The following is a 16,522-nucleotide window of genomic DNA, read 5'->3' as shown; positions in this document are numbered from 1 at the left end:
CACTATGTCTTCCGGTATGGGCTAGAATAAATTTGTTACTTTCATTGCCCTGTCTCAGTCTCATCCTTGGCTTTGACAATATGAAAGTGACCGAGGTATGGGCGATGCCAGTAATGCCATTCCTTATGCAGCCAGTCCCTGTTATGAATGGTGTGAAAATAATGCTGATATGCAATAGCAACTTCTGGCTCAGTGAGGAAAGCAACGGGAAACTACCTCACTCCTCACTTCCCTAGTATGCCTCTTCAGTGACTCCTAGGCTATCTATGACAGCTGTTGGTGCATCTGTAGAGGATCAAACCAGCCTTCGGTCTGAATACCCAACATACACGTCCCTGTAACTGCTTTTACTGTTTTTGGAGACGCCGAGGTGCCAACATTTTGTCTAGACCCGATTAATAAAAAGAAAGCTAGTACAAGCTCTATACACATAGCAGATTTAGCTGGACTATCTTTTTTATTTTCACTTAAGGTTCAACCTAAGTCTTACATATGAAATAATTTAATTCGGTTTACTTGACTGATAAAGTCTTAATACAATGTTGGAGTTTTACATGACCAAAGTTGGGAAGTAAATGTAATCGAATTACTTGTAACGAATGTGATTTTTAATCGTTACTTACAAAATTTAATTTTTATACCCGTAATTTCTTCATGAAATAATATTGTAATCGTTACATTCTCATAATCGATGTAGGCTACATCGCATGGAGAGTCAGCAACGTTGAGGCCTCAGTACTCGCCAGGGGTAGACATGCATAACCTACACCTATTGAAAAAGTCAATTGTAATTGAGTAAAATTTGTCTCTTGTAACTAATTCAGGCCAAATATTTTTACTTTGTACTTTTCCCTGGCCGAGGCGGTAAAGGCGTGCTCGTCTCGCCCGGAAGGACGTGGGTTGGAATCCCCGTCAGGAAGTCGTAAAATTTAAGAAACGAGATTTCCACTTCCGGAGGTGCATATGGCCCTGATGTTCACTCAGCCTACACCAAAAATGAGTACCAGGTTAATTCCTGGGGGCAAAGGCGGTCGGGCGTAAAACTAACCACTCTACCCCATCACGTGCGAAGGTTAACAATGGTGGAAGCCTTTACCTTCCACTCCTCCAAGGGCCTTCATGGCCTGTACGGAGGTGACTTTGACTTTTCCCAACACTACTATTGGCATCATGATTACGGGACCTCCAGTTTAACATGAAATCATAACTACAGGGAGTGGTAGTGGTGATTATTGTTTTAAAAGGAAGTACAACTGGTGAACAATCCCAATCACTAATCAGGGGGAAAAGTTGAAAGGGATCCGACGCTTCGAAAAATGTAGGTATCGGGCAAAGAGAGACGAAGGCCAGGAAGGGTGAGCAAAATGAAAGACCCCCTAGGCCTCGAATGCTCTAATACCTTCGGGGTCGGAAAAGAGCAAGAGTTGACCAAGAGGAGTCGAATATGCATGTGATAGCTGATAGTGAGGAGCCTGGCACAAGTAAGTGGAAGAAAAGCCAGGCCTCAGCTAGGGTCCCCTAGACACCAATCCACGCCCCTGAGGCCCCTTTTAGTCGCCTCTTACAACAGGCAGGGAATACTGTGTGTGCTGTCCCACTGCCCCCACCCTCAGGGGGTAAGCCATAGGCAAGTGGCGTTTCCTTTTCTACTATTTGTTTTACGTTATACCGACACAGACAGGTAACCTGGCGACGATGGGATAGAAGAAGGCTAGGACTGGAAAGGAAGGAACTGCATTTGCCTGATGTGAAAATGGAAAACTATCTGAAGAATGCTGACAGTGAGTTCGAATTCATTATATACCGAAAGCCAACTAACAGGTACGAGCATCGAAACACGTAGTCAACTCGCTCGGTGATAGTCACTTAATTTTAAAAGTCCAAATTTTTTGATTGCTCTTCCTTTTTTAAAATAACATTTGTATTTACATTCTCCACGAGGTGTTCCACGAAACACTACTGAACATTAACGATCAGTAACACGGTTGCCGTGATGAGGAGCCAGTGACAATGTGTGCCGTCTATTCCATAATATGATATACCTGAATATCTAAATCACACTTGACTAGTTTTGTCCATTGCTGTTCATAAGCACTTCAATGCATCAACTTTTCTCACCCGACCAGACTCAAGATTTCATCCACAAAGAATAGGCATCTACCAACAATGTAAACTGTTATTCCGCCTTGCCGTTTGCAAAGTCGCACTTGCTAGATATCTGCGCCAACTTAACGTAGCTTACTAAAGTCGACGAGTAGCTCCGTATGAAACAACTACAGCTCATTTAAGCCATACTTTGTAAACATCGCATTGTGTCATGCAATGAAAAAATGGTTCTATTTATGCCATCATAAGAGAAAACAGTAGGTCAGAAAGAACCTCAAGTAATAGTGCGGGAAGGTCACTTTGGGCAAAAGGTGATGATCGGCGTTGGGTAGAATTTCCAAGGTGTTGTTCACTTTGACTTGGTCCAAACCAATCGTGCAGTCAAAACGCCTCCCTTTCAGCTTCATCTTCACTTCTGGGAAGAGTGCGAAGTCACATGGGGCAAGATCTGGACTGTATGGAGGGTGATCAAGCACAGTCAACGCTTCATCCAGTGACTCACAACAAATAACGTATAATGTGTTTTCCTCCATTTCCTTAGTATTTACATAATAATCATAATAAAACTGCTTTCTGACAGTTTTGTTTTCTTTGTTGAACTGGTGAGCCAAAGCGAATGCTAATTGTAAAAAAAAAATACTGCTCAGGGACGTGAAGATTATCTAGATACTTCATATAAGTAACCAACTGATTTTATATATCGTAATCAATTTTTTTTTTAAATTGTGCCCATCTGAGGAGTTAGATCCACAGCCACATTTAAGTGCTCTCAGACACAAGAGTCTAGCCCCTGCGATCTAACTATGGCTCCACCACGCCGAATACTTCCGAACAAACCCGAGAGTTATCGAATGCACTTGCCAGGGGGTGGAGGTAAATGACCCGCCTCCCTTTGGAATTCCAGCTGGCGTTTAGTGTGTTCTGTGTTGCCTGGCGCCTTTCTTAACTGGTTTGTAGTGGTAGAAGAAATTATCTTTAACAGGTGATATATGTGTCGTAAGTTATACGGTCGGTTTGTAGCGGTAGAAGAAATTATCTTTAACTGGTGATGTACATGTCTTAAGTTATACGGTTCGTACTATCATTTTTAAAATGCCAAAATCATATATCTGTTCGGAATGTGGAAACAGCTACGATTATAACAAAAATCTTAGGAAACACGTGTCAAAAGTACATCCAGACAAATTAGGTGATATAGCTCCCCTTAAAAACAGCAAGAAAACATATGCTTATAAGTGTGAAAGTTGCGACAAACAGTTCAATAACCAGTACGTTTTTAAACAGCATGAACGGCAATTTCACGGGGCTGTTTATCTTAATGAGAAGAGGTTACAGTGTGCATTGTGCAGTTTTACAACCGCTGTGAAGAAAAGTTTTCATGAACACTTAGAATCAGAACATTGTATTTCCGTTAAGCTGGAACGTAACGAGTTTCGTACATTGCAAGATTTTCTACAGTGGAAGGAAGAAACTGAAAAGAAATCCTTGGCTAAATATGTTAAAAAGCGTGGTTCGCACCGTGGCGCTGACAATGTTGCTAGACATTACTATACGTGCCATCGTTCGGGACATTACTATTCTGAAAGTACAGGGATTAGACATATTAAAACTCAAGGAAGCAACAAAATAAATGGAAACTGCCCTTCAGGTATGCAGGTACTTGAGTTTGAGGATGGAACCTGTAGAGTTGATTATATACCAACACACGTAGGGCATGAAAATGATGTAGCTCACCTGAGTCTAACAGAAATGGAAAAAAGAAGCTTGGCTACAGACATCGCCAACAAAATTTCGTTTGATGCCATACTAGACAAGGTCCGCGACTCACTTTCGGACTCTAAACTAGATCGGATTCACCTCTTAACAAAGAAAGACTTGTACAACATTGAACACTGCTTCAATTTATCTTCCTCGTCCGTGAGACACAGTGATGACGGTACTAGCGTTGAAGCTTGGGTAAATGAAGTAAATTCTAGTGATAATCCATGTGTTCTGTATTATAAACCCCAAGACACAGTGAATGAAAAACGCCCAGGATTAATGGCAAGTGATTTTGTATTAATTATCATGAACAGTGCCCAGCGAGAAATCTTGAAGAAATATGGAAGCGACTGTATTTGTGTCGATGGGACTCATGGAATGAATAGTTACGGTTTCGAACTGACCACACTTCTTGTTCTAGACGATATGAGACAGGGGTTCCCGTGTGGTTTTCTCATATCTAATAGAAGTGATCAATATGTCCTTTCTATATTTTTTGAGTATGTAAGAGAAGAGGTTGGAAAATTAACTCCTAAAGTTTTTATGTCTGATATGGCAGAATCTTTCTTCACGGCCTGGATTTCAACAATGGAGCAACCAGAAATGCGACTCTTCTGTTCCTGGCATGTAGACAGGGCTTGGAGGAAGAACATTTCAAAAGCGAAAGGAAAGGAGAAGCAGGCTGAGGTATATAAACTTATTAGGACCTTAATGCAGGAAAGAGATATCACAGCATTTGAAATCATGGTTCCAGCTGTAATGAAACAACTTAATGAGGATCCTGACACAATTGAATTTGCCATATATTTTCGGGAAAATTATCTGAAAAATGTAAAGTCATGGGCTTATTGTTACAGAATAAATAGTGGCCTGAACACTAATATGCACATCGAAAGAATGCATAGGACACTAAAATATATATATTTACATGGTAAAAATGTCAAGCGACTAGATAAAGCAATTCATGCTTTGATGACCTTCGTAAGAGATAAGTTGTTTGATCGGTTGGTGGTACTTACAAAAGGAAAAGTAACGAGTAAACTTAAAGATCTTAGAAGCAGACACAAAGCAGGTTTGCAGGTAAATTCAGGTCTGATAATTAAAGAAGCAAATGGCTGGATAATTCCTTCATCTTCCGATGTCAAGGAGACCTATTTCGTGCAGGAAAATATTTGTAACTGCAATTGCAAATTAGTTTGCGAGGAATGCAGTGCCTGCATTCATCAATACACTTGCACCTGTGTTGATTCCAGCATAAAATGGAATATGTGCAAGCATATCCATAGCATTTGCTTGCTTAGAAGGAGCCAGAATGAAGTGTTCAGTTCGCTGCATAATGATAATGCCGACAGAAACAGTGAGGATGACTTATTCATTCATACAGATGAACACTGTGCCACTGAGAAGGACAATATTATAGAAGAGCTCGCGAAGAAGGGAAATAAGCAATCTACTCTAACTTTGGAGACTGAAAAAGAGAAACTAACAGAAGAGTTCACTCACTTAATTAGAGGAATACGATCAGAAAGTGAAATCACCGTTCTTAAACGCCATATGGCATCACTAAAAGCGACCATAGCTGCTGTTCGTTGTAATGAAAGCTGCGAACCCTTGAGGAGAGACAAATCGGTACCTCTGTCAAGCAATAGATGCATAGTGCCACAGAGGAGATTGTTTTCCACTAAAAGGAAAAAAGAAAAGAAGTGCTCAGCTATGAGGAAACCTGACGGCACAGAGGCACAGAATATCGCTGTTTCCTTACTTCAGGGAAACTGACTGTCCCCAGTCTCGTGTATATAGTGTAATAACTTGTAGTGTGTAGCGTGGATTGTTGTAAGATAAGTGTTTTATTTTCGAGTTAAGGCCTACTGTAATTAGCAGTATTATAATTTAAAAAATGTTACGTGTACAGACTATCGAAAGAAACTTTTGTGATCGAACCAAGGACACCGATGTGAAAAATTAGAAGCCCAGGAAGCAGCATCGTCAAATTCACCAGGTATGTTTGTATGGTCATTTTAAAATTTATTGCCTGTGTTTGAGCCTGCTTTTTGTGATATTTGTCATTTTAAAATTTCTTGTCTGTGTTTGAGCCTGCTTTTTGTGATATTTGTTATTTTGTGGTATTTGTCACAGTAGCTTGTTGACGAGTGAGAACTTAAACAATTTGAACTGACCGCCGTAACATGAGGAGTAGCCGGCGTTAGTGCCACACTTACATCTCGATAACTCTCGGGTTTGTTCGGAAGTATTCGGCATGGTGGAGCCACAGTTAGATCGCAGGGGCTAGACTCTTGTCTCTCAGACGGTCTCTTAACGTACTTCTTGGCGCGAGAAAGCCTCAGCAGCCTGCCTTGCAGTCATTTTGTTAGAAATAATTTAGTTTAGTGCCATCTTCATCCCGTCCACGGTCCACTTTCATTTTATTTTACCCCTTTTCTCGGTAATTCCACTCTGGAAAGTGATAATAAGTGGATATAATTTTATTTCTTTAAAAGTCCTATTGGCCGGTACTGGAAGACATATGGTTGGCCGGTACCGTACGAAACTCTCGTGAAGGAACTTCCCTAACTGGATATTGTTTAATATACGATGTCGTGAAACTCTTACCAGCTATAGCACCCTCAAAGAATGTATACAATATGTAAGTAAAAACAAAATCAACAGCTTACCTGGAAATGGAGTATCTGGGGCTTGAAAATAACTTTTCACGCGCGATCGTAAGCCGGCCAACGTACAATACTCACATCTCTCACAATACTTAACACTAGACGAAACCCCCAAAGTATGACACGCGGGAATGTAGCATCCTTCATATATGCCACCTGCAAGCTACTGCCATATAACACCTAAAACGAGAACCATCAATGGCCGGTACTGCAAGCCGGCCGGTACTGTAGGACTTTCCCCTATGTGACTCATCTAACTAAAGAAAACAATCAGCTCTTCTACCGCAACAACAGAACAAAGTGACATTGACTTATACTTGAAAAAAAAAAGAAAAAAAAACTCTCCAGCTTTCTTAAATTGTTTCCAAAATATAGAAACAATGAATCAACTCAAAGAAACGAAGAAATTTACATTAAGTATTATCCTCTATTTTTCAACAGGCCTAATATCTATGAATTGCATTAAGTAATATATGTTAATTTGTTGGATTCCGTAATAAGGTAGGTTTGTTTACATCGTTGGTTGATAAAATTGAAATGTACTGGGAGGTAATATTGCGAGGGAGGCCCCGAGATTTCAATTGCCTAGATCGTAGAGGATTACACTGGATTCAGTCCGGCACTGATGGTGTTGAGCCATCAATACCAGCCCTAATCCCCCCAAAAATGGATGCGGAAAACCACCATTTCATTTGGGGAGCTACAGTATTGTAGCTCCATACATACATTCGATGGGTTGATGCATAGCGGGTGACAGCGAAATGACCGTAATATTTCCAGCTTTCAGTACCGGCAAACTGAAGCATCACAGTCTAGGCGAATAATAATAATAATAATAATAATAATAATAATAATAATAATAATAATAATAATAATTTACGTCCCACTAACTACTTTTATGGTTTTCGGGGACGCCGAGGTGCCGCAATTTAATCCCACGGGAATTCTTTTGCGTTCCAGTAAATCTTCAAATACCACCGGACTGAGCCAGAATCGAACCTGACAAGTTCGGGTTAGAAGGCCAGCGCATCAATCATCTGAGCCGCTCAGCCCGGCTATGCGAACAAGCACGTGACCGTAATATTTGCAGCCTTCAATACCGGAAAACCGAAGTGTCATAGTCTAGCTCTAGGCATACGGGCACGAACACAAATCTAAACAAGGAAAGTCGGCACGTCAACGCATTGGAATGTGTTCCTTAAACTGATATTAGCGTTCTGTAAATAATAGCTTCTACCTTATCACTCACCTGCGACTTCACCGTGATTCACTTAACATAAAGTATAGTATTTCCGTTATTACGGAAGGCATTTTCTACGGTGTAATGACGAAGAAACAAACAAACCTGTGGAATAAGAGTCCATTGTGACCCTTGGCCGTCCAAGATGGCTGTTGCCCAATCAGATGGCCTGCAGATATTGGAGTGTCACGTGGTAAACGTGACGACATCCTCAGCCTCACTGCTTGGCTTTTGCGGCCGGACCCGCTGCCTCTCACAGCAGACATTTAGTACCGAGAGGCTGAGTGAACAGTTCCAATCCTCAGCGTAGGATAAAATTCCTTAGGCTGGCAGAAAAAGAAGAAATTCTGTTCGACGACCTACGGCTATTTTTTTAATTTTTTCTGTCGGGTAAACGCCAAAAAATAACGCATGTTTTCATTTCGTGATGGTCGCAGTATTTTTGCATCTGTCTCTTGGCTCAGGCTGGTGAAAAACGTAGCATCCGCTAAATGCGTAATCACATTTATCACTACGAGAGTATGGAAGCTGCTGGGTGTGAGCGGTGCTGAGTCATGACACTCAGAGCATGAGTAGTGCGTGCCGGCCTCAATGCAGACGGTTGAGGCGCTGGCCTTCTGACCCCAACTTGGCAGGTTCTATCCTGGCTCAGCCCGGTGGTATTTGAAGGTGCTCAAATACGTCAGCCTAGTGTCGGTAGATTTACTGGCACGTAAAAGAACTCCTGTGGGGCAAAGTTCCAGCACCTCGGCTTCTCCAGAAACCGTGGAGGTACTTAGTGGGACGTAAAGCAAATAACATTAGAGAAAAAAGAACTCTCTCTCTCTTTTCCAGGTTTGAACACAGAGCCTTGGGATCCACAGGCCGACTATTTGACAACTTTTGTGACAATATTGAATTTCTTAACACAGAGCCAGGTTGAGTGACTCAGACGGAAGAGTTCTGGCCTTCTGAACCCAAATGGTCGGTTCACTCCCGGCTCAAACCGATGGTATTTGAAAGTGCTCAAACACTCTAGCGGCTCGTAAAATAACTTATGCGGGAGAAAATCCGGCACCTCGGCGTCTCCGCAAACTGTAAAAATGATGATGATGATGATGATGATGATTATTATTATTATTATTATTATTATTATTATTATTTCCTTTTCTTTATTTCTTAATCCATTTACCCTCCAGGGTTGTTTTTTCGCTCGTGATCCCACTTATACCACCTCAAGGGCAATGCTCTGGAGGCTGAATATGTCGGAGGGATACAACTGGGGAGGAGGACCAATATATCGCCCAGGCGGTCTCACCTGCTATGCTGAACAGGGGAGTTGTGGGGGAGGGGGGAAGATTGGAAGGGATAGACAAAGAAGAGGGAAGGAACCGGCCATGGTACCATCCCGGCATTTGCCTGGAGGAGAAAATCAGAGAAAACCAGGCTGAGGATGGAATCGAATCCCCCTCTACTTGTTGACCTCCCGAGACTGAGTGGACCCCGGTCCAGCCCTCGTACCACTTTTCAAATTTCGTGGTAGTGCCGGGAAGCGAACCCGGGCCTCTGGGGGTGGCAGCTAATCACACTAACCACTACACCACAGAGGCGGACTATTATTATTATTATTATTATTATTATTATTATTATTATTATTATTATTATTATTATTATTATCTTACGCGTAAAAATGGATCGGCTCTTTGGCTGAATGATCAGCGTCATGGCCTTCGGTTCTGAGAGTCTAGGGTTCGATTTCCTACCGGTTCGGGTATTTTAACCAGGTCCAGTTAATTCCTCGACTCGGAGCTGATTGTTTGTATTGGTCTGAGTACTCAAATTTGTTTATACACACAACACACCACACTATCAACCACCACAGAAACACGCTATAAGTGAATTCATCCCTCTACCTAGGGTTGGCATCAAGAAGGAGATTTTATACCGGGCGAGTTGGCCGTGCGCGTAGAGGCGCGCGGCTGTGAGCTTGCATCCGGGAGATAGTAGGTTCGAATCCCACTATCGGCAGCCCTGAAAATGGTTTTCCGTGGTTTCCCATTTTCACACCAGGCAAATGCTGGGGCTGTACCTTAATTAAGGCCACGGCCGCTTCCTTCCAACTCCTAGGTCTTTCCTATCCCATCGTCGCCATAAGACCTATCTGTGTCGGCGCGACGTAAAGCCCCTAGCAAAAAAAAAAAAAGGAGATTCGGTTGTAAAACAGGTCCAAGCCCACGTGAACCATAACCCCACTATGGTGGGGAAGTAGAAGTAGACGACTAAGCATATATTCACATATGTTCTTGATACGATCTAATAAACCGGAAGTCTATTTGGAGTGTATTTTCTCGTTTTCAAAAACACGCGACCTTAAGCACAATGAATTGTTCAACAAATCACTCAACCACCTGCGAGTGGTTTATTGATTAGATTGGAAACTTTTGATATGATCAGCCCGTAAGGGGTAATAAAATGACTGAGCTCGTCATCTAAAGACGATTTCGGGAAGGAAAGAGAATAAAAAGACGACGACTAAAGAAGGCTTCGTGCCGTAGTAATTGAAAATGGAAAAGTATATATTCTGGCTCTATTGAGCACCTGAGATCGATCGACAATTTCTCTATTTCTCCATCTCTGAACTTTTTAATACAGAGTTCATTTGATAAATGTAGCCTACATCTTGAAAGGAGATAATGCATGTCCATTATTCTACGAAGGGAGTGGGGCTTTAGAAGAGATTGCCAATCTACGATATCACAAAAGGCTAAAGGGTCTCTCATAACGAACATATAACCTAAACGCAACGTAAACATGAAAACTTTGAACCATGTTATTCTTTATCAGTGTCTACTCAGTTAATATACGATTTTCAGTCTCTCTAAATACGAAATATAAAACTTAGAACAATATAACATACCTGTAAAAAATGAACAACTTTTTAGAGACATTTTTTTGCTTTACGTCGCACCAACACGTGTAGGTCTTACGACGATGGGATAGGAGAGGGATATGAGTGGGGAGGAAGCGTCCTTGGCCCTAATTAAGGTACAGTCCCAGAATTTTCCCGGTGTGAAAATGGGGAACCACGGAAAACCACCTTCAGGGCTGCCGACAGAGGGGTTCGAACCCACTGTCTCCCGAATGCAACTTGATAGCTAAGTGATCCAAACCATGTAGCCACTCGCTCAGTAGGCGACATGTTTTCATTACATTACACTCACCTCTTCTCGTGGAAATTGAGGATATTACAGTATTAACCCCATGAGTCTACTATAACATGAGGCGAAAAACGGGTACCAGACTTTGCAGTACAGTAGAACCCCGCTTGACCAAACTTCGCTTAACCGAAATGCTCTGGCAAAATAGTACTTTAATATTTTGTTTTCATCCTCTCGTTCTTAGCCGTCGATATGAGTAATTCTCTTGGTGTATGTGCTGAGAGCTACTAGGCAAACCCTATTTTTAGGTCATTACTTATACCAGAATGCACGTGTAGCACAAAACAAAACAGTTTCTTACCATCTAGTTCGTTTCATGATATATTTTTTCTTGGACAACTAGGAATTATTATTATTATTATTATTATTATTATTATTATTATTATTATTATTATTATTATTATTATTATTATTATTCGCCATGAAGATTATGTAGACTGTGGTTAACGTTGCTTCATTTGCGGGAGTTTCATCTTGTTTACTGCTCGGACTATACTGCAGCTTCTGTTACGAACCCAGGGAAATCTGCGACCCTTCTACATTTATATTTTTCTTTCACCCAAGGTCGTTCCACTGGCCTTACGGTTTTATACTGTAGTTCCAATGCTTTTCTTACCCCATTGCAAAATAAATTGTTTCATTATTTCAGATTGCTTTACGCTTTGTTGAACAAACCGATGAATCTAAACCACCATTAAACGATGGCGTGACGTAGCTGAATGACAGCGCTGCACCAATAAAATTCAGAAGAAATTCAGTAATTTTATACAATGAGTGACATGTGAACATTTTACTGTTAATATACGGTATGCACCTTTGCTTAACAGAGTATATGGATGTTTATTTCGACATTTAACTTCCAGAAATATTTACCATGTGTCATCCGAAAAAACGCGTCAACCGAAGGGGCTCTGCCCCTTTTATTTCTGATAAACGGGGTTCTACTGTATTTTGTTCACAATCCAAGGGGCCATTAGAGAAGATGGAGAGACAGACTGAACAGTAAGTAGGTACAGCCTCAGTCAAAACTGTTTTCCTTCTTGTGGAACGAAATACCTATGATGTTATCAGCTGAAGACATCTTGTGATAAGTTCCTTTCCATGTCTTCACAGGAACAACGCTCCACTCGGCGATGAAGAAATCCATGTTGAGACATTAACATTAATGAGCCTTGGCTGTCTTTATGTCGATACATGTATCTTTCACGTACCATGCAGTGTAAAAGTCATAATTAAGTTCAGAGTCTTCCATTCCTTTTATACAAGGTTAGTCTCTCCTCTATGGCAAAAAGCAAGGAGGTAATCCGGGAACTGATAAGGAAGATAACAAAGCCAAGATGTACAGTCCAGTTCTCTACCATTTTTGTACTGCGAAGACAGCAGTTTGAAGACCTCGGTACAAGAACCGGTCAAGTCCAAAAAGTAAAACTTTACAGGAGACAATAAAATCATTCCACAACTTCCTAATGTCCATGAATGTCAAATCGACTTGTTCGCACAAAATGTAGGGTAATTATCGACAATGTTGTGTTGTTACCAACGTTTTTGTGCTTTTCGTTTTGTGCATGGACACATTTTAGGATCATGGACTTAATTGTTTCTTGACCGGAAAAGATCCAGTGCCGTATTATCATGCTAAAATGGTATTTATTTGTTAATTACTTGAAAAGAAAACAATGAAACACATTTTCTTCTTAGTTTACAAATGAAACAAGTGGGTCGTTAACCACGGAAAATTTGGAAGTGTTATACATATTTGCATACGCATATGTAGACTCTATTTATTTTTTTATTTTCATGTTAAAGGTAATACAAACAAAGGACTGATTTAAATGACACAAAAATGACAATGTAAGTTGGTTAGGATTCTACATCTGCAATTGTTTAGTCTGATTTACTTAAATTATTATCTTGTAGACATGATATAGGCTTTTGGGATTATGCCGTGTCAAGAAATAAGGTGGAAAACTTTACGTTTCGCACAGAACTTTGCTCTGCGTCTTCAGAAATGAAATGGCGTATGGCTTTTAGTACCGGGAGTGCCCGAGGATAAGTTCGGCTCGCCAGATGCAGGTCTTTTGATTTGACACCCGTAGGCGACCTGCGCGTCGTGATGAGGATGAAATGATGATGAAGACGACACATACACCCAGACCCCGTGCCAGTGAAATTAACCAATTATGGTTAAAATTCCCGACCCTGCCGGGAATCGAACCCGGGACCCCTGTGACCAAAGGCCAGCACGCTAACCATTTAGCCATGGAGCCGGACTGCGTCTTCGGAATAAAATCTCGACTGTTCACCCACTTACTATGACCAACGGTAAAGCATTCTTAAATTCAAACCGTCATTATTGGAGAAAAACCGTCATTATTGGAGAAGTATTCTTCGTGCACAGTTGAGATTTTCTTCTAAAGCCGCACAACGAATTTCTCTACGAAACCTAAAGAGTTTCACCTTATTTCTTGACACGGTATACGCCCAAAAGCCTAAATTATGTCTACAAGTACGGGCCGTGAAAGCTGCAATGTTAATATTATTACCTTGTCCTGTAGTACTGCATGGCTTAGGGCTAATGCTTGTATTATACCCTGGTAATACTTTGGCACATGTTGTTGTGAAAGCATTCGCACATCTTTAAATAAAGTTATCTTGATCGCCTTGGATTACGGTAGCAATTGATATGTCAATAGACAACACGAAGGCTACAATTTCACACGTGGAACAGGGAGCTTATTCGTACTGTCCTTCAACATAGATGACACGTAAGTAATGTTACTGCCATCTTGACAGAGGATTTCAGAGCAAGACTAATGCCCGAGTGCACCAAGCTCGGTAATTATCAGCCTTTACGAAACCGTGGTAAAACTTTTACCGTGGTATTGTCGTAAAAGCAGTGCACCATTACTATCGCCCGGTTTCGTTACCGCGGTTTCTAGACGCTTGATTTTCTCGCTATTATTCCCCTCGGAAGAAATTCGAAGTAGTATTCAGGAAGCAGTGATCATTTCGATAGTCACTTGTCTTTAGTTTATCCAGCCGGCAGTGATCGTTTCGACAGTCACTTGTCCCTCGTGTTTACATTTTGTGACAGCGCAAGCAAGTTATCGACTCCTTAAAATGGAAAATAATGTTCGACAAGTTTTGAATGTTACATCGAAGTTCTAAAGACATGGAAGGGGACCTCCTTTTCCACACACAATATTGTCTCTCGACAACATTCCTTGTGGCAATATGGGCTCTGTTATATCGTTGTTCTGCTGGGGAGGTGGGATTCTGAACAGGTGTAAGGAGGAAGGATTTACATGGGTAACCTCCATCACTCAAAATATAGCCATTAGCTATTTCTCTCGTCTCGAGACGCGCTCTCAGCCGAGAATTGTGAAATATTGTGCTAACATGAGTCGACCCTGGCCATCTTGCTACAATACCTCGTATCGTGAGGTTCGAATCGCTCACAGTTTGCATGTTTAGCGAGAAATAACCTTTCCTATTTCTAAATACCTCCCCATTTTCACCTCCGGGAGACTGTATTCGCACATGAGTGCAGTCCAGCGCACGCAATGCACCAAGGAACCCAGCTATTGTATGAAACCCTTCCATAACCTCTCTTTGTTCTCGCTGCGTAAGTGAAAGTTGAATGAACTGTGGCGATAACGACGCAAGTAGACCAGAAACCTTGTGTATTATGCGGCATACAGTTGTTCTCTCAACATCACAGACGTCACCGATCACTCCTTGAAATGTTCCAGTTGCATAGAACCGCAGCGCTATTAAAAGACGATTTCTAGGCGACATAGGACAGTTTCTCCCAGTCGGGCATTCCAATCGTTCACCATTTAAATCTTCTCTGGAACGAAACATCGCTTAATTCTTCAAATAAATCGCGTCTCTCTTCTATAATTCTCCCTTCATTTCTTTCAAACTGATTAAGATACTGGAAATATAACCTATAGTTGTTAAGCTCCATCTTGGAATCTTTAACCACATAGCACAAACTTTACCGCGGTTTTCTTAGTTAACCGCTCGCTCACGCGCGGTAAACATTATACCGCGGTAAAATGTCGGTAAACTCGAAACCGAGCTTGGTGCAACAGAAATACGACTTTACCCTGGTAAAGTTGTGAAGTTTACCGCGGTATTCTCTTTACCGAGGTTGGTGCACTCGGGCATAAGTCAAGTCCGGATATGGCCGGGTTTAAAAAAAATGCAAATTCGTGATGCAGTCAAGTTCCTCTCTACGGCAGAGCCGTTGCTACCCTCCGTTACACGCGCCGCGGAGTGAGAGTCCGCACTTTATTATTCTTTGGTATCATAGGCCGAAAATGCAAGGCAGAACGGGCTGCCTTCTTGTAGCTTCCTTCTGCAACAATACAAAGGCCGTGACGGCGTGAGAATGTCTGAGTAATCGCCGAGCTGTTGATTACGGAAGTTTATATTGTCAACTGCAGACTTGCGGAGTCTGAGTCCGCAGGCGTGTATTGGTGACTTGTTAATCTTACTCACTCTTTTGATAAGTCATCCATTCTTCCGTTACTATTTATTATAAAATTATGTACTTTTATTACCTACAAGTGTAGTAGTCGGCTCATTTTGATATATTTTCTACTTGTGATTATTTACAGTGGAATAAACACGATAGTACAAAATGAGCTATGAATAATTCTTTTGCGTCCTCTTTCCAAGGAGTTGGTGCGATTTATTCCGAGAGTTATGGATCAAATCGAGTAGTCATTGGACGACGATGAAGTTGGTGCAAGTGATGATAGTGATCGGGACGTCACAAACGATAGTGATCATAATTCTGAGAGCAAACAATCCACAACGAAGAGGACGTGACTGAAAGTGAGCAGCATGGAATATATGTTGGAAAGGACGGGGCCGAGTGGAATCATCGCCCTGCAATTGAAGGGTCAGGCAACCTGAACATAATATTATAAAACACTTGCGTGGAGTATTAGGAGTTACCATGAATACTGAGATGCCAGTTGAAGCTCTGCAATTGTTCTTTACCGACGAAATGCTACAAGAAATCGTAACATGGACAAATATACCCTTGTGTCATACAAGTCAAGAAGAGACAAAGTTGTATTGGTTCTATCTGCTTTCCTTGAATACCATTCTGTTGATGACGATTCAGATGGATCAAAACCCTCAATGATTACCTTCTATAATGACACGAAATCGGGCGTTGATAAGGTGGATGAAATGAAAAGCACTTACTCCATGGCAAGAACATCACGACGTCGTGACTTCTTCCGTGCGATATACATCAATTAATAGAATGTAACGATAACAATTTTATTCCAAGGAGTAAATTAATAACCAATTATTGTTAATTTACAATTAGTTTTGCTAAGTCCTGTGATTTGCAGTAGATCACTTCTAATTTATTTAAAGGACTGAAATGTTCTTGTAAATGTAGATTGTATACACATTTATCAATATAAATAAAATCAAATATAGTAATTACGATGTAAGACAGATTGACAAAAGAGAGAAATAAGGAATTCTTGAAAAAAGAATTGAAATGAAAGGAATGGAAGCTT

At 41.2% G+C, this 16,522-nt stretch overlaps 2 protein-coding genes across 3 annotated transcripts in view; both read left to right on the top strand.

Moving 5' to 3' along the window:
• LOC136866633 (leucine-rich repeat-containing protein 15) overlaps positions 1-16,522 on the top strand; it is a 175,342-nt gene that overhangs the window by 14,915 nt on the left and 143,905 nt on the right. The gene's annotated exons all lie outside the window — the stretch shown is intronic.
• LOC137500014 (uncharacterized) lies at positions 4,174-5,643 on the top strand. The gene is made up of 2 exons (XM_068227135.1): positions 4,174-4,896; positions 5,014-5,643. Exons 1-2 carry the CDS (start codon positions 4,174-4,176, stop codon positions 5,641-5,643), a joined length of 1,353 nt encoding a protein of 450 aa, XP_068083236.1.

This window comes from Anabrus simplex, chromosome 1, assembly GCF_040414725.1.
Source record: "Anabrus simplex isolate iqAnaSimp1 chromosome 1, ASM4041472v1, whole genome shotgun sequence".
Lineage (NCBI taxonomy): Eukaryota > Metazoa > Arthropoda > Insecta > Orthoptera > Tettigoniidae > Anabrus > Anabrus simplex.
Note: the sequence above shows the minus strand (reverse complement) of the source record. Positions and strands in the feature narration are given on the sequence as shown.